The sequence below is a fragment of the Microtus pennsylvanicus genome, chromosome 7 (genome assembly GCF_037038515.1).
Source record: "Microtus pennsylvanicus isolate mMicPen1 chromosome 7, mMicPen1.hap1, whole genome shotgun sequence".
Taxonomy (NCBI): Eukaryota; Metazoa; Chordata; class Mammalia; order Rodentia; family Cricetidae; genus Microtus; species Microtus pennsylvanicus.
Window position 1 is genome coordinate 88,738,579 of NC_134585.1, and position 21,199 is coordinate 88,759,777.

General features: G+C 45.8%; 1 protein-coding gene across 2 annotated transcripts in view; it reads left to right on the forward strand.

The window, feature by feature from the left end:
- Positions 1 to 14,024: 14,024 nt before the first annotated feature.
- The window catches only part of Mcub (mitochondrial calcium uniporter dominant negative subunit beta), a 39,873-nt gene continuing 32,698 nt past the window's right edge, over positions 14,025 to 21,199 (forward strand). Inside the window, exon 1 of one of the 2 annotated variants that reach the window (XM_075981338.1) lies at positions 14,025 to 14,764. In XM_075981338.1, the coding sequence (XP_075837453.1) occupies positions 14,666 to 14,764 (99 nt within the window). In that variant the 5' untranslated portion in view covers positions 14,025 to 14,665. The remainder of the gene's footprint in view (positions 14,765 to 21,199) is intronic. The other variant, XM_075981339.1, reaches the window with a different exon arrangement.

The window sequence follows — 21,199 nt, forward strand, 5'->3', positions numbered from 1 at the left end:
CAGTTGGTTTGTTTCTCTGTTTGTGGAGGGTTTTTGGTTTTGGTGAAGATTGGTGATATTTTTTTTTTTTTTTTTTTTTTTTTTTTTAAACATTTTTTATTGATAAAAGAAGAATAAAGAAAAAAAAAAAACAAATTTCCACCTCCTCCCAGCCTCCCCTTTCCCTCCCCCTCCTCCCACTCTTCTCCCTCTCCTCCCACTCTTCTCCCCCTCCTCCCACCCCTCTCCCCTTCCCCCCACTCCTCTCCCCCTCTCTCTCCAGTCCAAAGAGCAGTCAGGGTTCCCTGCCCTGTGGTAAGTCCTAGGTCCTCCCCCCTCCGTCCATATCTAGGAAGGTGAACATCCAAACTGGCTAGGCTCCCACCAAGCCAGCAGATTGCGTCGGATCAAAACTGCGTGCCATTGTCCTTGGCGTCTCATCAGCCCTCATTGTTCGACATGATCAGAGAGTTCAGTTTTATCCCATGCTTTTTTTGGTAATAGTCCAGCTGGCCTTGGTGAGCTCCCAGTAGATCAGCTCCACTGTCTCAGTGGGTGGGTGCACCCCTCGTGGTCCCGACTTCTTTGCTGATGTTCTCCCTCCTTCTGCTCCTCATTGGGACCTTGGGAGCTCAGTCCAGTGCTCCAGTGTGGGTCTCTGTCTCTATCTCCATCCCTCGCCAGATGAAAGCTCTAAGATGATATGCAAGATATTCGTCAGTATTGCGCTAGGATGGGGTCATTTCAGGTTCCCTATCCTCAGCTGCCCAAGGAACTAACTGGGGACCTCAGCTTGGGCACCTGGGAGCCCCTCTAGGGTCAATTCTCCTGCCCACCCTAAAGTGGGTCCCTTAACTAAGGATTGTGGTTCCGTGCTCCCCTATCCAACCTTCCTTTATCCCGATCCTCCTATTTCCCCAAGTCCCCCCTCCTTCCCTTCTACCTTTTCTCACCCCATCTCCCCTTACCCCCTTCCCACCCCACCCCCAAGATCCCACTTTTCTCCCCGGCAATTTTGTCTACTTCCCTTATCCAAGAGGATAACGATATGTTTTTCCTTGTGTTCACCTTCTTACTTAGCTTCTTTAGGTTCGCCAATTGTAGATTCTGTGACCCCTATTTATGGCTAGAAACCAATTATGAGTGAGTACATCCCATGTTCTTCTTTTTGGGTCTGGGATACCTCACTCAGGATAGTGTTTTCTATTTCCATCCATTTGCATGCAAAATTCGAGAAGTCATTGTTTTTTACCGCAGCGTAGTACTCTAGTGTGTATATATTCCATACTTTCTTCATCCATTCTTCCATTGAAGGGCATCTAGGTTGTTTCCAGGTTCTGGCTATTACAAACAATGCTGCTATGAACATAGTTGAACAAATGCTTTTGACATGTGATAGAGCATCTCTTGGGTAAATTCCCAAGAGTGGTATTGCTGGGTCCAGGGGTAGGTTGATCCCAAATTTCCTGAGAAACCGAAACACTGACTTCCACACAGAGAAGTCGACCAATGGAATCGTATAGAAGACCCGGATTTTACCCCACAAACCTATGAACACCTCATTTTCGATAAAGGAGCTAAAAGTATACAATGGAAGAAAGAAAGCATCTTCAACAAATGGTGCTGGCACAACTAGATGTCAACCTGTAGAAGAATGAAAATAGACCCATATCTATCACCGTGCACAAAACTCAAGTCCAAATGGATTAAAGACCTCATTATCAGCACGAAAACACTGAACCTGATAGAAGAGAAAGTGGGAAATACCCTACAACAGATGGGCACAGGTGATCGCTTCTTAGGTATAACCCCAGAAGCACAGGCATTAAGGGCAACATTGAATAAATGGGACCTACTAAAACTGAGAAGCTTCTGTAAAGCAAAGGACACTGTCACTAAGACACAAAGGGAACCTACTGACTGGGAGAAGATCTTCACCAACCCCGCAACAGACAAAGGTCTGATCTCCAAAATATATAGAGAACTCAAGAAACTAGACTTTAAAATGCTAATTAACCCAATTAAAAAATGGGGCACTGAACTGAACAGAGAATTCTCAACAGAAGAACTTCAAATGGCCAAAAGATATTTAAGGTCGTGCTCAATTTCCTTAGCAATCAGGGAAATGCAAATCAAAACAACTTTGAGATACCATCTTACACCTGTCAGAATGGCTAAAGTCAACAACAACAAGGATAGCCTTTGCTGGAGAGGCTGTGGAGGAAGGGGTACCCTCATCCATTGCTGGTGGGAATGCAATCTTGTGCAACCACTGTGGTGATATTTTTTTAAACAGTAGGAATCTTGAGTTTACCGCTTGGAGAAGATGCAATCCCGAGTTGCGTTCATCAGTAAATCTGTATGTCGTCATTAGTTTGTAGACACCACCAGGTGGTGGCTGTTTGTACTTAAAACATGATGTTATTTTCCAAATGCATTTAATGACTAAGCATAATCTATCTCGATTAGATTAAGGATTTTTTTCCCTACCTATTTGTAAAGAGAAATTTTTAAGAACATGTAACTTTCCTTTTTAATTGGCTTGAAGATTATTGAACTCTGAGAGATTTTTGTTCTGATCAAACTGTCATTCACAGTAGGTTATCTGCTGTGAAAATTGATGATGATCCATTGGATTGTGAAGTGGGATTTTACTTTATGCACTGTGAAAATTTCTGTTGGTAAATGTTGGGGAAAAAATTAGACTCTTGGCATGTGTGACTTTTCCTGGACTTCTAACTTTGTAGGTCCCTTTTCTTTGTTTCTGTTTTTTCAGAAGAAAATGCTTTTGTTTTGATTCTGGTTTGGAAGATAATGTAGGCTATGAAGAGATAGAGACCCAGTTGGCAGCAGTGGTGATTTGAAGCTCATAGCTGCACACTTTGGTGAAGTTCCTGGCCTTTTCACTCTGAGAATAGCCATCCTCTCAGGAGACAGCACCCCGGGGTGCCTGCTTTTCCTGCAGATAAACACAAAAGCACTCTCTCCCACCCCCTGATGGAAGTGAGTTTAAATGACTCACCCTAATGGGTGGCAAAGCTGTTCTAGAAACTTCTCCCCACCCACAGCCCCCACAGGACTCCACTTGTCCCTGCACCCTGCTGTCACCGTCACCACCAAGGAGCTAACTGCGGGTCCCTAAGGACAACTAAATGCTGTCGTTCCGTTACTTTCTGTTTGTGTTATCATTTATCATTTATCATATAGTGCTGTGTATGCGTGTGAACGAGAATAAGTGTGTGGAGCTCAGAACAGTGAAGTTACTTCTTCGTCCACTCTGGCCTTCACGCTTTCATGGGAAGAGCTTTGATCTACTGAGCCATCTCTCACTGCAGAATGAAAGTGTGGCATTTCTACTTCAAGACGAATGTTTTGTCTTCGTGAACTTTGTCATTTCTTTTCAAAATTACTAAATCACTTAACCTATCACAAGGCAAAAAAAAAAGAAACCGGGCCGGGCGATGGTGGCGCACGCCTTTAATCCCAGCACTCGGGAGGCAGAGGCAAGCGGATCTCTGTGAGTTCGAGACCAGCCTGGTCTACAGAGCTAGTTCCAGGACAGGCTCCAAAGCCACAGAGAAACCCTGTCTCGAAAAACCAAAAAAAAAAAAAAAAAGAAACCCCGTAACCACAATGGGTAGTCACCCCTTTGGGGGTCGAATGGCCCCCTTCCATAACAGTAGCAAAATTGCAGTGATGAAATAGCGAAATAACTTTATGGAACTGTATTAGGGAGGTTGAGAACTGTTGATGGAAGGTGAGAGGAGGGGGGAATTGTGTCTCATCTGTCAAGTGTGATGAGGCCTGGGAAGTTAACCCGGGTGAGGCCGCTGTTCTCAGCTGTTTTAGATAGTAACAGAGGCCCTTCTGGATGGCGAGAGAGTTGAAGGCCTAAAGCCCAGTGACTATTTGGGAAGAGAGCCGTTTGAGCAGTGGTATCTGAGTCAGTGACTGACACTTGACTTTTCTGGAAAACTCCAGAATCTCAGCAGAGAAGTGGAAAGTGCCTGGTACCTCCGGAAGAGCGAGGCTGCCCTGACTATTGGTGTTTAGCATGTCTGACAGGCAGGACCATGTCTGGTGGGCATGCCTGCAATCCTACGGTCAGGCAGGACCAGGAGGATCAGGCTCAGTGGCAAACCCTGTGTCTACCGAGCCATCTCACAGCCCCCACCCCACCCCCGGCGCTTTTTATTGAGGATTTTAGCTGGAGTACAAAATAATAGAATTCATTATGGCGTTTGAGAGCACATCTCATGGTACCTTGCTCATATTCCCTCCTTCACTTTGCTCCCCATTGTACCCCCACACCCCGATCATCTCTCCACGGAGTCCCCTTCTGTCCCCACCTTGCATACACGCACACGCACACACTGAAATCTAGATTTCACTTTTGAGAATAAATAGGAACTAGATGTTGTAGTGCACACTTTTAATCCCAGCTGGCGAGGCAGAGGCAGCTGGATCATCGAATTCAAGGCCAGCCTGAGATACATAAGAGCTCCCGGTCAGCCACGGCTGCATAGGAAGGGCCTGTCTCAAAAAAAAAAAATTAAAATGAGGGTAAAAATAGTTTGTGTTTCTCCTTCACTGACTCTCACCATCATACGCCATCTAATGTCTTGTTAGGAATGTGTGTATTTAGGTTCTGTGTATGAGAGAACATATACTTGTCATTCTAAATCTGACTTAATGAAGATTACTAAGAAATATATGCACAAATGGTAGTTGATATTTTATTTGGATTTTACTGGGACAACTATTCTTTGCAAATCCTGCTTTTTGAAGAAAGATTATTTAATTTTATTGCTTGCCCAGAAGCACACATGCAGGTCCCATCCCACCCATAGGTTACCCAGGACCTGACAGAAACTGCCCTGTCCTTGATAGTGGGGCTAGACATCCCCTTAGGAGGGCAGGGAGGGCAGAGAGGCCCTGCAGGGAGGTGGCCACAGTTTCCGTTGCTACCTTTGTTTTGTTGCAAATAATGATTACCTTTCCTTGAGAGCCACTTAGGTTGCTGTAAGATTATTTTTATTAGTGTTTGGTCACATATAGGTACACATTTTATACTTTATTTTTCTGGTTTTCTATAATGAGATTTTAAGATAGCTCAGAAAGGAAATAACTATGACATTGCAAAAAAAAAAACCCAAGTATGTACAGTGTAGGCAGAGCTTTCCTGTCCTGCAGCTGTTCTCAAATAATCATTCAGAGGCTTAGTATTAATTATAAATATTCAACCAATAGCTGAGGCTTATTATTAGCTAGCTCTTACATTTTAAGTTAACCCACATTCCTTATTTACTCTCTGTCATGTGGCAGTACCTTTATTAGCATGGCATGTTTATCTCCTGCTCCCTCTGCATCTGGTTGGTGACTCCTGACTCTTCCCTTCTCCTTCCCAGCATTCTCAGTTTGACTTTTCCACCTAACTTTATCCTGTTCAGCTATTGGTCAGTCAGTCAGCTTCTTTATTAAACCAATCACAGCCACACATCTTCATAGTGTGCAAAAGGACAATTCCACAGCCCTATAGCCTGACCTCTACTTTGCTTACAACCCTTACTGATGGTAACAGATTAAGAGAGGAGCAATAGAAATACTGGAGTTTTCTAGTTGATAATCTATAGTTTTATAATTGTGTGTTTGTTTTTAAAAATAAAAAAGCATTTTTTGTATATTCCTTTCAGTTCTTTATTACATATCAACTTAATTAAGGGGAGAGATTGACTATATATCTTGGTCTGTCCTTCCCTCCTTCCTTTCTTTTCTCTCTCCCTTACTCCCTCTCTTTCTCTCTTCCTTCCTCCCTCTGTACCTCCCTCCCTCCATCTGTCCAATCCCTCTCTCCCTTCCTTTGGGGCTGAACCCCAGGCCATCTGCATGTTTGACAGGTACTCTGCCACTAAGCTACACCCCCAGTCCACCTTTATCTTTTGTGAACTTCTTATCCTTCTTCCCATATACCCCAAGTACCCAACCCAAGGCATCATATACAAAACCATGTTAATTTAATTGAATGACTATAAAAACTCACTAGGCCTTCCTGGAGGGACCTATGCTCACCCCGTACCACCAACACTCATAAGCAATTCATTTTGCATTTACCCTTAGACAAGTTGTAAAACTGTGTCAGTTAGGAGGACTCTCCTATTTTTAAACAGAATTCCTGTCTTTAATTTTTAATGAATCACCCGCAGCCCTGGGACTCAGTTTCTTCTTTGTAGTCTTTCCGCATTAGGATTTAGCTGCCTATTGGGAGCCAGATTGGAAGGGGATGAAAGGTGCTATGACCTGCTTCCAATTAATTATTAAAGTGGGGTTTCGTTCCTTTTTCAGAGTCGGGAATAAAGACTATATAAATAAATGGCTGAAAAGAACACATTTAAACAAGAAAGGCCGAGACTTAGAACTGAGGTGGTTAGGTTAGTAAGTAGGGCTGGAATGACCTGCTCATAAGTGGCCATCTGAAAGCCAGCCCCCACCCGCAGCTTAATGAGTCTAAATTGCCTTCATAGAATTTATGGGATCCCTGGGGACATAATCTCAGAAAAAGGAGACTGGAACAAAGTTGGAGGGGAAAACGGTTTGAAGGCAGAAATTAACATTATGCTAAGAGAAGCTAACTGCATAGCATTATAGGAGCTACAGCCGTTCATACCCAAGCTTGATGCAGTGTGTGCCTCTTCTCGAGAAGCCTTGTGGACCCCTTCCTGCCTGGCCTTGCTCAAAGAGCCTGTCAGAACTCAGACAAAGCATTGCTACCTCCTGCAGTCTTTGCTGGGCACTCCCCACCTGTGTTAGATACTCCTTAGTGTTAGATGCGTCCTTATTTGTTCGTCTCTGTCACGGCCCCAGCCATGCCCATTATAACTGACATTCTCTCTTAAAACAGAGACACTGCCTATAGTGGTTATTTCACTCTTTGCTCTTTTGGGGGCCTGCCATCCAGCTCCCAAATAAACACAGAGAAAGACTTGTTCTTACTTACGAATGCCCAGCCTTAGCTTGGCTTATTTCTAACCAGCTTTTCTTAAATTACCCTTCTACCTTTTTCCTCTGGATTATACCTTTCTTTATCCTGTATACCATCCTTCTTCCCTTTTTATCCACGGCTGGTTGTGGCTAGCCCCTGATGACCTCCTCTCTTTTTCTCCTTTTCTCCTCCTTGCTCCTCCTCCTCCTCCTCCTCCTCCTCCTCCTCCTCCTCCTCCTCCTCCTCCTCCTCCTCCTCCTCCTCCTCCTCCTCCTCTTCTTCTTCTTCTTCTTCTTCTTCTTCTTCTTCTTCTTCTTCTTCTTCTTCTTCTTCTTCTTCTTCTTCTTCTGTCTCTCCCCCTCCTCCTCCCTGAGTTTCAGGACAGGCAGGACTGTTACATGGAGAATCCCTGTCTTTGCCTCCCAAGTGCTGGCATTAAAGCCAGGTGGTGATGGCACACACCTTTAATCCCCAGCACTTGGGAGGCAGAGAGAGGTGGATCTCTGTGAGTTCAAGACCAGCCTAATCTATAGAGCGAGTTCCAGAATAGGCTCCAAAGCTACAGAGAGACCCTTTTTCCAAAAGCAAAAACAAAACAAAGCAAACAACAAAAAGAGGCATATGGCTCCCTAGTACTGGGATTAAAGGTGTTAGCCACTACCACCTGGATCTCTTTCTGCATTGGTTTTGTGTAGTCCAGGGTAGCCTTGAACTCACAAAGATCCATCTGCCTCTGTCTCCCAAATACTGAGATTAAAGGTGTGTGCCACCATTGCCTGGCCTCTAGTGACTTAGTTTTACCTTCTGGTCTTCAGGCAAGCCTTATTTGTCAAATATAAATAAAATATCAGTTATATATAGTGACACAATTGGGGAAATTGGGCTATCGAAGCAAGGGGATCAGGAATTCGAGATCATTTTGGCATCTAACAAGTTTGAGGCTAGCCTGCAACAAAGCCAGCCCTGTCTCAAGAAAAGAGTAGTACAGCAAACGAGGTCCTTGGGATGGAAAAGGAAATCTGTGCTATCCTACATAGAAATTCAAAGAATTTGTCAAGGGAAAAAGTGGGCAGATTTGAAGCTGTGGTTAAGACAGGTGGGGACAGAGAGGCTGCTGCTGTTAGACAGAGGTGTGTCATCGAAGAGAATCTGTGCACTTTGCACTGGGTAAGAAGAAAAGTTCCTTGAAGCTGAGACATCTGCCACTGACGGCTATAGGATGCACAATGCAAGTCCATTTGAAAAACATCACTTGAAATGAGAGTACCTGGAAAGAGCTTCTAGAACATTGTGCTGGAAAGGACGGCATAGAAAGATGTTGTCTCCAATCATGCAACCAGGAAGTCCAAGACCACTGCAGCCATGGGTAAAAGCAACCTGGCTGTATCTCAAGGTAACATGAACTTGGGGTTGTCTACATGCTGCTGCTTTTGCAGGCATGCAGAATGCAAGAGTCCTGGAGTCCTAGGCTGCACAGAGATTCCAGAATAAAGCTTGTGGGCCAGAGAGGCTACAGATTGCCAGGTTACAGGGTGGGCCTGCCAGGACCCACGAAAGTTCATGTAATGCCTCATGTACCCTGGACCCCACTCTAGGATTTGCTCAAGGACTTGGGTACAAAGATGTCTCATCTGTGAGGAAGGGAGCTGTGTGGTTTGCACACTGGATGTCCATCTAAAAGCCCAGCTGCTTTGGGGTCGTTGATCCCTAGCCCATTGTTAGCTGGAACCAGCTTTGCTGCCTCCGTGTGGCATCGTTCCCAGGGGAAGCAGGTAGCTTCCTGTGGATCATGGAGCAGGTTTTCTTCCATGTAATACACACACGGTGTGGATGTGGAGTTGCCTACTTTGCCCATGTTTCTGCTGACACCACCCTCTGTGGCTCTACTATGCCTTCACCTCATTGCTTCTGACCAAGGGACTCATAAGAAGTGTGGCACTGGAAACTCATTAGTTTCACGATAGCCTGTCACCCTAGTGTTGGACTCTAGCGTCCAAACACCGAGAAGGAGTCACCCCCAGAGACCATCTCATACATCATAGCCAATGCAAAAGCATGAGGATTTTATTAATTCTGTCATGACAGGGTCCCCCAGCATTCGGGAAGCTGAGGGACCTCGAATAGCGGGTACAGTCTACTTTTAAAGGGGCCACAGAAGCAAGGGGGGTTGTTCTTTGGACTATTCTGATTGGCTTATTTGAAAGGGCTATTACCAATAATTGACTGGAGAGCTGTTGCCACATCAGATGAGGTAAGAGGTCATTTTGACCCCGTTTCCCAGGGGACCGAACCAAAGCATACGTATATGGGTAATTGTTCAGGAACTGAGTACATGCGAGTGTAGCTATTAGGTCCTTGGTTCCTAGGGGAGGAGGGGAAGCACTATGGCACAGAGGCTGAGAGGATTCAGAATTGTCAAAAATGGCTTCAGGATTCTCTTAAAGTCTTACACTAGCATGCCGCTGGCCTGATAGACAGGGGAACTTCCTTCTGAGGATCAGTTAGAAAGGTCGCTGGGAGGGCTATCACAAGACACCATTCGAATCAGCCACAGACATTGGCCTATAGCAAGAGAATCTGAAGATCAAAGTGAGCCTTCCATCTTCACCTGCGTTCACAGAGTTGTAGGGTCTTAGTTCCCAGATGGACAGGATGATCCCCCTGAATCAGAAGTCATGAGTGCTCTCTGGCTGTTTGAAGCTCCCCCGGCAACCAGGAGATTGGTACAGGTTCCAAAGAAGAATTGATTTGTTACTATGTAGCCTCCTCTGAGATCTAGAGATTTCAGAGTGCCTTTTAAGACTTCCATGTTTGATACTGAAAGGTAATGGATGTCTACAGCTCTCTAGAAGAGCAAAGCAGAGGTGATTCGACTGAAACACTACAGAAGTTGAGTTTGGAATTTCCTACCAGGTTAAGAATGTTGAGTGATGCTTGACATAAATTGGAACACAACCTGAACACGGTATAATGGAAATAACTGTGGTCATGAGAAAAACAAAAACAATCCTAGTTCTGCACCTGCCACTCGATGGTCAGTCTTCTTAGCTGTATGTCCTGGGCCAAAGCTCTCGCCATTTCTTAGCCTCATCTCTGTGTGAGGCAATACTAATTCTTTGGGAGGAGTTTTATGAAGACTGTGTGGAAGATGCGTACAAAGTCCGTCATACAGAGTCCGGCAATGATCACATCATCTTGCAAAGCAGCTGTGCAAGGGAACTGAGCACAGGTCTGGATCTTTGACTACAGAGGCTGCGCTTTGTCCTCATGCCGTCTCTGGTCTCTACCTTCACTGAAATTCTTACTCTAGAAACAAACTTTCTGTGAGGTAGGTGTGTGTGTGTGTGTGTGTGTGTTGTTATCGTTGTCCCTGCTGCCTTCTCTCCTATTTGGTATAGTCAGTTTGTTAATGACATTTAACAAGTGCTTCAGAAACAACCAAGCCGTTTTAACCCACTGTGTTCACATGCCATTAGATTCAATGCTTGGGACTCATGGAGAAGAGCCACAGTGGTGGGGTTTGGCTGCCATTCTCCTTTGGTTTTTGAGACAGGTTTGTATGACTCAGTTTATGCTGTTCTTTTAAATTCACTGTGGTCCAAATGATTCTTGAACTCACAGGCCTTCTGTCTCAACCTCCTTGGTGATAATTCTCCTGCCTCAGCTTCCCGAGTGCTAAGTAATATTTTTCAAAATCAAAACTAAGTGCTGTAGAGAAAGCTGTCAGTGCTTGCTATGCAAGTATGAGGACCTGGGCTCAGTCCCCAGCACTTATGGTAAAAACTGTGTGGAATGTTGTGAACTGTTGTGGAATGTTATTTTAACTATGTAAAGATGTGTTACAATTGTTTATGCTCCAGAATATTACTTTAATGCTGTAAAGGTGTGTTACATTTGTTTATGCTGCAGAATTTAATGGTGTAAAGGTGTATTACATTTGTTTATGCTACATCTGTTTAAGGGTGTCAGGATGTGTTACATTTGTTTCACCTTGCCTGTCTGAGGCACCAACTGGTCTAACAAAGAGCTGAAGGGTCAGTGGTTAGGCAGGAGAGTAATAGGTGGGGTTGGAAGATGGAGAGAATGAATAGGAAGAGAAAGGAAAGAAGGAGGAGAGAACCTGGGAGAAAGAGAGGGGCGTGACCCAGGCCAGAAGTCAGGCAGTTGCCAGCCAGTCATGGATACAATAGGAAAGTAAGGTAGAAAAAAAGGGAGGAAGGAATAAATAAAGGAAGGAAGGGAAAGAAAAAGAGAAGGGAAGGAAGGAAGGGAAAGAGAAAAAGAGGGAAGGAAGGAAGGAGGAAAGGAGGAAAGGATGAAAGGTAAGTCAGGCAAAAAGCACCAAGAAAAACATAGCGAGAAACACATTAAAATAAGAGCTAAGATAAGGCTGAGCATTCTTAACTAATAATAAGTCTTCGTGTCATGATTTGGGAGCTGGTTGGTGGCCCAAGAGAAAAAGCCTGTAGAGTGATACCCGTTTGTATTCCTAGTGCTGGAGAGGCAGAGATGGGAAGATCCCTGGAGCATACTGGCTAGCCAGCCTGCCCTAATAGTGAACACCAGGTCTGCGAGAGAGTCACTGTTGTGAGAGTCACTGTCTCCAAAGCCAAGGCGCACAACTCCTAAGAAGTGACACCACAGACTGTCACATGGCCTTCACAGGCATGGCTACACATGTGCATGTGTACGCATACGTGAATATGTACGCGCACAGGTGAAAATTCATGCAAAGTTTCTTGATGTGCAAAATATCTCAATTTTAAGTTCAGGATTTGCACCGCAAATTTGCAGGGTCTCCCTGATCCTGACTGTCTATGACATCTGTGGCTGGGAGTAGGGCAGTGGTCAGCTGATAGCAGAAAACAGGAAGTATTAGACTAAGATTAAAATCTTAGAGCCATAAATTATGTAATTCTAGACCTAAATGCTAGATTCAAACTCTGGCTTCATATATAACAGGGGTCTTAAATAACACCCCATGGATTTTATTGCTGGTGTTTTTGTTTGTTTGTTGTTTTTATTTTTGTTTATTTTTTTGAGACAGGGTCTCACTATGTAGCCCAGGCTTGCCTGAAAGTCATTATGCATTTAAAGCAGGTTTCAAACTTATGGCGACCCCTTCCTTGTCTCTGCCTCCCAAGTGCTGGGATTTAGGCATGAGCTGCCAAGTATAGCCTTTGGGATATTCATAAACACCTTGTTTTTCTTTATTTTGTGAACAAAAGGTCCCAAAGCCAAAGCATCAGATTTTCTAGTTGGTACCCTCTTTGTGCTTTTTTCCTGCAGCCCCTTTGATTGATGACATTTTGAAGCACGTTTTAAATTTTTTTCTAGATTTATTATTTTCTGTGCAAAATATTTTGCCTGCATTTATGCATGAGCACCAAGTACATGCCGGGCACTCCCAGATGATGGTAGAGGGCATCAGACCCCATGGAACTGGAGGTACCCAGAGTTTGAGAATGGAACTGGATCCTCTTCAGGAGTAGCCAGGGCTCTTACCCTCTTGCCCATCTCATCAGGCCCCTGCAGCACGATTCCAGTCACAGCCTGGGATGTTTGGCTCTCTCGGGAGCATCACCATGCCTTTGGCTTGTGCCGCTGTATCTGCCACTGAGACTCTGCTTTTGCAGCGCTTGGCCTAACATCCAGCTCTCCCGCACTGCCTGTCTAGGTCACCAGTTTCTGCAGTTCCGGTTCTGTTGCTTGTCAGTGCGACCGACCGGAGTTGCCCTCCACTTCTGCAGGTCCCCCCCCCCCCCCCATTAAGAAAATGCCTTCGTAAGATCAGGCTGCAGGCAAGCCTCTACGGCATTTTTAAAATTAGTGATTGATGGGGAAGGCTCAACCCTGTGTGGGTGGTGCCATCCCTGGTCTAGTGGTCCTGGGTTCTATAAAAAAGCAGACTGAGAAAGTCATGAAGAATAAGCCAGTAAGCAGCATCTCTCTATGGCCTCTGCATCAGCTCCCATCTCCATGATCCCGTGGTGTTTGAGTTCCTGTCCTGACTTCCTTCAATGGTGGACTACAGTGTTTGCAAATGGAGACCAAATGCCACCCCCCCCCCATTTGTCTTTTAGCCAAGGTGTTTCCTTGCAGCAATAGAAACCCTAACTAAGACAATTGTATAGAAGACTTTTTTTTTTTCTTTTTTAAATTTTGGGACAGTGCCTCACTATGTATCCCTGGCTGGCTTGGAACTTGCTACGTGGACCCAGCTGGCCTTGAATTTACAAAATTCTCTTGCTTCTGCTTCCTGATTGCTGGTATACCACTGGCCTAGAGAAGCCTTTTATTGGGCCTAATGTTGCAACACCAGAACAGGCAATACACGATGGTGTCTCCCAGAACCCCCTGCTCATATAGCTAGAGAAGGGGTATTTGACTAACCACAGGAAAACTTTAATATGGATCCTTTGTGTTTCCACCAATCACAGCACTGTAACTTCTGAGCGACCAGGTGAAGCGCTTTCCCATCTGGTCTGGATAAAATAGTTACAGGACTTGTACTAGCAAAAAAAAAAAAAAAAAAAACCCTGTGTTGGGGCTTCAAGTTCAGGAGCTGTAGCAAACAGCTGTGATCATGGTGTAGCTTCCTCAAGCCATCTGTGACGTGCTCAAAGTGCCAGAGTAGCTGGCGGTTTGATTGACAGTCCTTTTTAGCTTGAGGCAGCCATAGAATCAAGGGAAAGTCCAACAGTTGACAACTAGGAAGCCAGATTGCCTCCCCGCCCCTACGTGTTTGCTATTTACAGGAAAGTGAGAGTCGGGAGTGCTTGCAATAGGAACCTACAGAACTGATCATTAACACTAATAGCCATTTTTAACAGCACTTAACTCCTGCCCCTGGGAGAGAAGGGTCCTTTCATCTGTCCCCCAAAGAGAAGCCAGTTCTGTTGTGAAAGAACATTTCCCAGAGTTTGGATTTGGCTCAAACCGTAATGATCTACAAACCTCTGGTGCACCGAGAGCCCTGGGCTCAGGCGGCTGGCAGACTCAACTCAAGTCGTGCAGCGTGCAGCCTACCGGAAGGTGGAGCTTTGGCAAATCCCTGTCTCTCCCTCTCTCCAGCTGGGTAAAGGAGAGGAATTTCCAGGTACCTTTCCCCTGCCAGATCCCGGAATTCCTTTTCCAGAGTCCCAGGTCTCCCTGTGTAAAGGCAAGGGAACCTGGGAGCGGGTGCGGGGAAGTTACCAACCGAGAGAACTACTCTCCCAGCACGCGGTGCCAGAAACTGGTTGTGGGAGTTTCGGTTCATTTGACAGGGTTTCACGTTGCACAGACTAGCCTCCAGCTATTTAGTGGAGGATGGCCTTGAACTCCTGATCTTCAGGCCTCTGTTTCCAAATCTGGGGTCCCAGGCCTGCCTCGCCACTTCCGGCACTGGCTGCTGTCAACAGCTGCGTGGTGTGAGCCCGGCTCTTGTTCTTTTCTCAAGAAATACGTGCGGGAAGAAGAGAGGCACCAGAAGCTTACGACTGGGAACTCCATCACTTGCTCTTTCTAAAAAAAATTGTTTATTTTTTTGTCGGAGGAAAAATACCGCGCCTGGAGCCCGGGTGTGCACCAAGCCCAGTGAAAGCGGGGACACACCCTCCTGTCACCGCCCCTGTCGGCGGCGGGGCGGGCTGAGCCCACACCCGGCTAGGCTCTGGCGGCTGGAGGATGAGTCGCTGATGCCAGGAGCTCCGGCCGGGCAGGAGGATGCTCCTGAACCGGCTCTATCAGGGACGGTCGCGGCTGCTGACGACGATCCGAGCCCGCAATTGTGCGTGTCCGAGGCCACTACCACCCGCACCCCAGGTAAGGAGTGACGCGGGCACGCGAGCCGTGGGTGGAAAGTTTGCGTCGGGCAACTTTGGCGGGAGTGAAAACCAGGCAGTTCCCTGCGTGCTGCTCTGCACGTCCGGGTGCCCCGACAGGTGGTGGCCTCGGACGACTGGTCCTTGGGTGGCGGGGAGACGGCCCAGATTGGCCAGCTCGGGGCGCATCTCCCGGGAGTGCAGCTGGTCGACCCCAACCGCGGTGTCTTGCAGTTTGTAGTCGGTGGAGGAGGAGCCGGGAGGGGGCGGTGTGCTGTCCTCAGGGTGGGCTGTCCGCTGGGTGACTGTGTCCAAGGTGTCTTTGTCCGGGGTGGGATTTCCCCAAAGGGGCTGTCATCGGGGTAGGCTTTAACCAGGATTGCCTTCTCCAGGGTGGACTGGCCCAGGACCGGGTCCTGTCCATCCTCCAAACTCCAAGCCCCTCCCTTTTATATCCTTCATTGCGTGTAAACAGGAGGCAGTGAAGAATCAGAAGGGTCGACTGTGGGTAACAGTTAGGCGGCCACAGCTTGGGTCACAGCCTGTGTGGAACCTCGAGGAGAAGGGAAGAAGTGTGGGTGTGCACCAAAAAGGAAGAGCGGGAAAGTGCTGGCGGGAGTGTGCGTGTCTGTGTGTCGGGAGAAAGAACCTCAGGCTGCCTGGGGCTGGGGGCGGGGGCTGAGTCGACCCACCCCTCAATTACTGGGTTAGCATCAGCTTGCTAAAGGGAGAGCTATATATGTAAATATTTATTATCGTTCAGCTGGGCGATGAGAAAGAAAGAGCGCCAGCTCTGTCACTTTCACTTCCTGTTTCTTTTGTCCCCCTCCCCCCTCCATCCTTGGATTCTGTCCCAAAGCATTATCTTAATGCTTTGGAATTTGGGTTGATAAGGGAAATATTTCAAAGCATTTTTAAAAAACTCTTTCCTGCCGGGCGAAGGTGGCGCACGCCTTTAATCCCAGCACTCGGGAGGCAGAGGCAGGCGGATCTCTGGGAGTTCGAGGCCAGCCTGGTCTACAGAGCTAGTTCCAGGACAGGCTCCAAAGCCACAGAGAAACCCTGTCTCGAAAAACCAAAAAAACAAACAAACAAACAAATAAAAAACTCTTTCCTTAAATGTGTGAAAGCAAGTGAGTTTTTGATTGATACTAATACCTAAGAAAATGGCAAACTCCTTAAGATCTAACGTGGTAATCCCCATGACGTGGGTTGAGGGGAGAGGCTTCTGAAAACCGTACTTTAAAGGCTACATTTCAGAATCAGACATTCCTAGCACTCAAAGGTCTACTGCTTTCTTCGCCTCACATCGCAGAAACACACGTGACAATTAAACCCTGCTAATGATTATCAAGCGCATTTGACAATTGCGGAGCGCTGAGAATGGAACAAAACTCCTAAGGGCCACACCTACCTACTGCTAAGCCACGCCCATTTAAAAACCACCTGGAGTAACATTTTTATGACTTCCAAGACTGGCAGCCCTTTCTCAAATGATCAACATCATCAGCTCTAAGCCCTTTCCTCTGCACTGCCCATCTGAGGCTAGATACAGAGATACCACGGTATACCTGCCCCTAATGAAAACAGCTACAGAGCGGCTGGATACATCTAATAATGGGGAAATGTGGTTAGTGTTTGGTCGCAGCTCATTCAGCATCATAAGAAGCCTTAAGTTTGAATGATATAATTTGCAGTCTTAAGTCAGCTGCCCAGGCCAGAAAGCCAGTTTGCAGAACTTCAGGAGAGGAAATGCTTCCAACATTTTGCCCAGGTGACAAAATATCCTATCCCATAATAAAGCCAAGCCTATGGGTTTACCTCTGTGTGCAGCTTTGCAGTCTCCAGGCCCCTTAAGAGTTTCAACTACAACTGCTAAACCATTTTCTGCAAATCAGAGCTCCCCAATTATAGAAAGTTTTTTTTTTATTCTAAGATCTCGCTGCTTTCCGTATTTAATGCCCTGGGGCTAAAGACAAATATCATTGCTGTTTTCTCCCAAAAAGCATTCCTGTCATCCAACGCCCATGAAAACAGCTTTAAAAAAGAAAAAAAAAAGGTTTTCTTCGAAAAATCCTAGCTTGCAAGGACTTGTCATAAGCCACATGTTTAATAAGCATTCCCAACTATAATTGGTCTTTTCTGAAATTGAGTATGCATTTAATAGCTTTGAGAAATATATGCTTCTCATCCTTCACATGGTAGGTGGGTAACTATCTGCTGGTGTTTTATGGACAGGAGAAAAAAAAAACCTTCCAGTTTGTTGACCCGGATATGTTTAATGTAGTAGAGTTGTTTATTAAAGAACACACATTGTGTGAGGCTAAAACAAATGAACAATATTGCGTTATCTTTGGCCTGGCCTGGAATCCGTGATCACCATGTCTGGTGACAGCCTGTCTGCCTCCGGTGCTCTGGCTGTGGTTGTCAGGGTGACTGGAGGCTCCTGCTGGCGTACATGGACACTGCTCTGAGCAATCCCAGTGCCTGGAGAGTTGTATCCAAACAGAAAGCTCTCGCCTAGGTGTGCTTTTCTTAAACTGGGTTTTCTGCTGCTTAGATTTAAAAAAAAAATCCAAATAGGATTTTGTGTTCTCAAAATGTCATCTAGATCCCCAACACAAGCTGTTTAACATTTTTTTTTTAAAGGCAAGTATAGTTTGCTAAGAAACTCAAGGGTCAAGTTTGCTTTTTTTTTTTTTAACTTCTGGAAACAAAGCATCCTCCAGATGTTTCAAACTGTACAAGATGTTAACTTTGAAGTGCTGGTTTCGTCTGTGGGGGTTTAGTGAACAAATTGTTCTTGTTTACCACTTCCTTTTATTTCATCTCTAGTCTGCCTCTGGAGTGATGATGTGCTCTGCAATTCTGGTTTCAGAGCTCTCTCTCTCTCTCTCTCTCTCTCTCTCTCTCTCTCTCTCCCTCCCTCCCTCCCTCCCTCCCTCCCTCCCTCCCTTCCTCTCTCTCTCTCTCTCTCTCTCTCTCCCTCCCTCCCTCCCTCCCTCCCTCCCTTCCTCTCTCTCTCTCTCTCTCTCTCTCTCTCTCCTCCCTCCCTCCCTCCCTCCCTCCCTCCCTTCCTCTCTCTCTCTCTCTCTCTCTCTCTCTCTCTCTCTCTCTCTCCCTCCCTCCCTCCCTCCCTCCCTTCCTCTCTCTCTCTCTCTCTCTCTCTCTCTCTCTCCCTCCCTCCCTCTCTCCCTCCCTCCCTCCCTCCCTCCCTCCCTCCCTCCCTCCCTCTGTCTCCTTCTCTCTCTCTCCCTCTCTCTCTCTGTCTCTCTCTTCCACCAGTGACTGATGCTTTGGCCTCAAAGTAGTTCTAAACTGGTCTGTCTTGGACACTGTAGGAATCAGAGCTTTAAAATGATCACTTGCTATTGACTATAATTAAGTGTATTCTGTAGCAAACCAGAATAGGAAATCGTGTTGTGTCTTGGCAGATAAGTATCTGTTGATGAGGCACAAAACTAGAAAGCCTGAGAGGTTAACTGTTTGCTGACCCTGATACTAGCATGTGCATAGGTCATCTCATTTCATTGGTATTAGGCAACGGGGGCATCAGGGTGCTAGCAGGCCTGGCCCTGCCACCTCTCGTCTCTGCAAGTTTGCCCAAGCCATTCAGTCTGTATGAATCTGTCCCCCGTGTTCGGAACCAAGGGGATTTGTCTTATTGCTCTTAAAGCCCCTTTTCATCTCTTCGCATGCCATTTTGTTGTCTTCTCCCCTGGGAGTATAACATGACATTGAATGGAGCACTATCAATTTCAGAAAACGTCATGGTGGAAGAATTCTGTCTGAGGTCGTCAGTAGAGTGCTGCTTCCTCGTGGGTGACTGTTACAGTATTCCTCTTGTTACAGTTCGAACTTGAATGTCTCCCAGAGCCCATGATGGGACCGCTAGGGCCTAGCGGAAGATGCTAGATGACTGGGGGGGGGGGTGCCTGTGACAGGGCAGTTGTGACTCTGGTTCCTCCTCTTGCTCTTTTTTGTGTCCATGTTGTGAACAGGCATCCTCTGCCGCATGCTTCCTTCATGCTGTGCTGTGCAGTCAATAGAACAGGACCAAATGGTCTCAGATTAAAGTCTCTTACTTCATGAATCAAAATGAATTTTCCTCCTTTAGAGCCGATTGTGTCAGAAGGTTTGTCCTTGAACAGAAAGCTAGCGCACACCCATCCAGAAAAGTTTTTGTTTTCTCAATTGGGTTTTTATGTCCGAAGAGGATAGAGTAAATCCATCAATATTTCATTCTAGTATCTTTATCTATGAAATGTTGCCTTTTCAAGAATGTCTAATATTAGAACTCTATAATCACTATGGATATTATAGGCTAACATAAAGGCCAATAAGCAATTAACAAGACAGGATATTCTAGGGATCTACTTTAAATCCTTTTTAACTTGGTATCATTGTTCCTTTTATAACTTTAAATTTTATTTTATACACACTGCTGTTATGCCTGCCAATAAGTCTGTGTACCATGTGCATGCCTGCTACCTACAAAGACCAAAAGATGGTATCAGACCCCCCAGAACTGAAGTTACAGGCAGTTGTGAGCTACCATGTGGATGCTAAGAATCAAATCCAGGTCATTAACCCCTGAGCCATCTCTCCAGTCCCTTGTTAAATTTACATAAAGACCAACTAATAACAGGACATTCTTTGGTATACTGTTCACAAACTGTGAGCCTGGTGACATATTCCAGCAAAGTGCTGTTGGAAGGGATGGGGTAATAGCTCCTGTTCTTTTGATGAGGAAGCAAGTGTTTTCAGGATTGACTAAACCCCAGCCCAAGGGTCTTTATCTAGTTTCCTCCTGAGGCCCAGAGTTTGGTGCTATAGTACAATGGTGCTCAGCTCCTCACACCTCTGGGACACATCTTGAGTTCCTCATACAGTGGAAGGATTCATCTCAGTTGGCCTTCATCTGCATTCTACCACTCATAGGCCCATGATTTCCTTGGTAGAGAAATTCGTGACCCGGACTGAAGGAGGTCACTAAAGGAGGCACAAGTATGTCTGACATCAAATACATTCCCTCCTTGACCGCCTGTGATCCAATATATGATGTCTGTGTGTATGTGTGTGTGGTGTATGCATGTGGTGTATGACGTGTGTGTGTGTTTGTGTGTGATGTGTGCATAATGATGTGATCTCTGTGTGTATGGTATATGGGTATGATGTATGACGTGTGACACATTTGGATATGCTTGTGGAAGTCAGAGGACAGTCTTGGGTGTTGTCCTCACCTTTTACCTTGTTTTAGGCAGGATGTCTCTGTTGCTTGCACACGCCAGCCTCACTCTTGTCTCTGTCTCCCGTCTCACCACAGGTATACCAGGATTGCAGACACATGTGGTTTTCCTGAGTTTCTGGGGATTTGAATTCAGAATATGTAGACAAGGGCTTTGACCCCTGAGGCTTGTCTCTAGGCCTGGATTCTTTGTGCTTTCTTCCTCCTACCTTCATATTTTCCAACTTCCTATTTTATTGCTATCTCTATTGGCCCCATTTGAGTAACAGAGGGTTGATTGAATTAGCCAGGCCTGAAAACTTTAAAGTTTCAAATTTAATAAACTCCGAACCGGCATTTTAATTTTATTATTATTTGAAACAGGGTCTTACTATGTAGCTTTGAATGAGCTGAATCTCGCTATACAGACCAGATTGGCCTTAAACTCATAGAGAAACCCCTGCCTCAACCTCCTGAGTACTATGACTGAAGGCATGTGCCATTACTCCAGGCTCTGACTGGTATTATTTGATCTAACAAAGTTTTACTCAAAAGGACTGCATAGAAGATCCCGAATGAAGTAATCCCACACTAGCTCAGAATTGAGTATAACAAGGGGTTCTTTGTTTATGGGGTACTCACAGATCACAGTTCTATGAACTAACAGGGAACAGGATCCAAATCCAGCATCCAGGGGAGAGAGTGGAGAGAGAGAGGGTGGGCACACAAATGTGCACCTTTTTGGTAACTAAGGACCACGCCCAGCCTGGTCCAGTCTCTAAAAGGCCACTGGTTGAAGGAAGTTCCCCAGCGGGACTGGAAAGTATTACAATTTAGACTTTTTTCCCAGAAGTTTCTGGCTTGAGATATTTAGTATTGGTAAGAATTGATAGATAAATGAACAGGTAAGCAAGGCCATTAAAGAGAGTTTGCTTGAATAGATGAAAGGGCAGGAAATAAGTAGTAAAAGAGAAGCAAGAAATAGGATTAAAGTTGATATTTTTATAGCTCATGCAGGAAAACCAGGAAGTGATGTAAGTCAATGAAGTGACCTCATGTGAAGAAGCAAGCAGGGGCTCAAAGCTTCGGGGAGAAGCCATCTTGGATGCTGGCAAGGGTCCTCCCTGGGGCTCCTGGGGTACAATGACTGGATGGAGTAGACGTCTGAGCTCAGTAGTACACTGCCCTTTCTTTCTTCCTCTCCCTCTG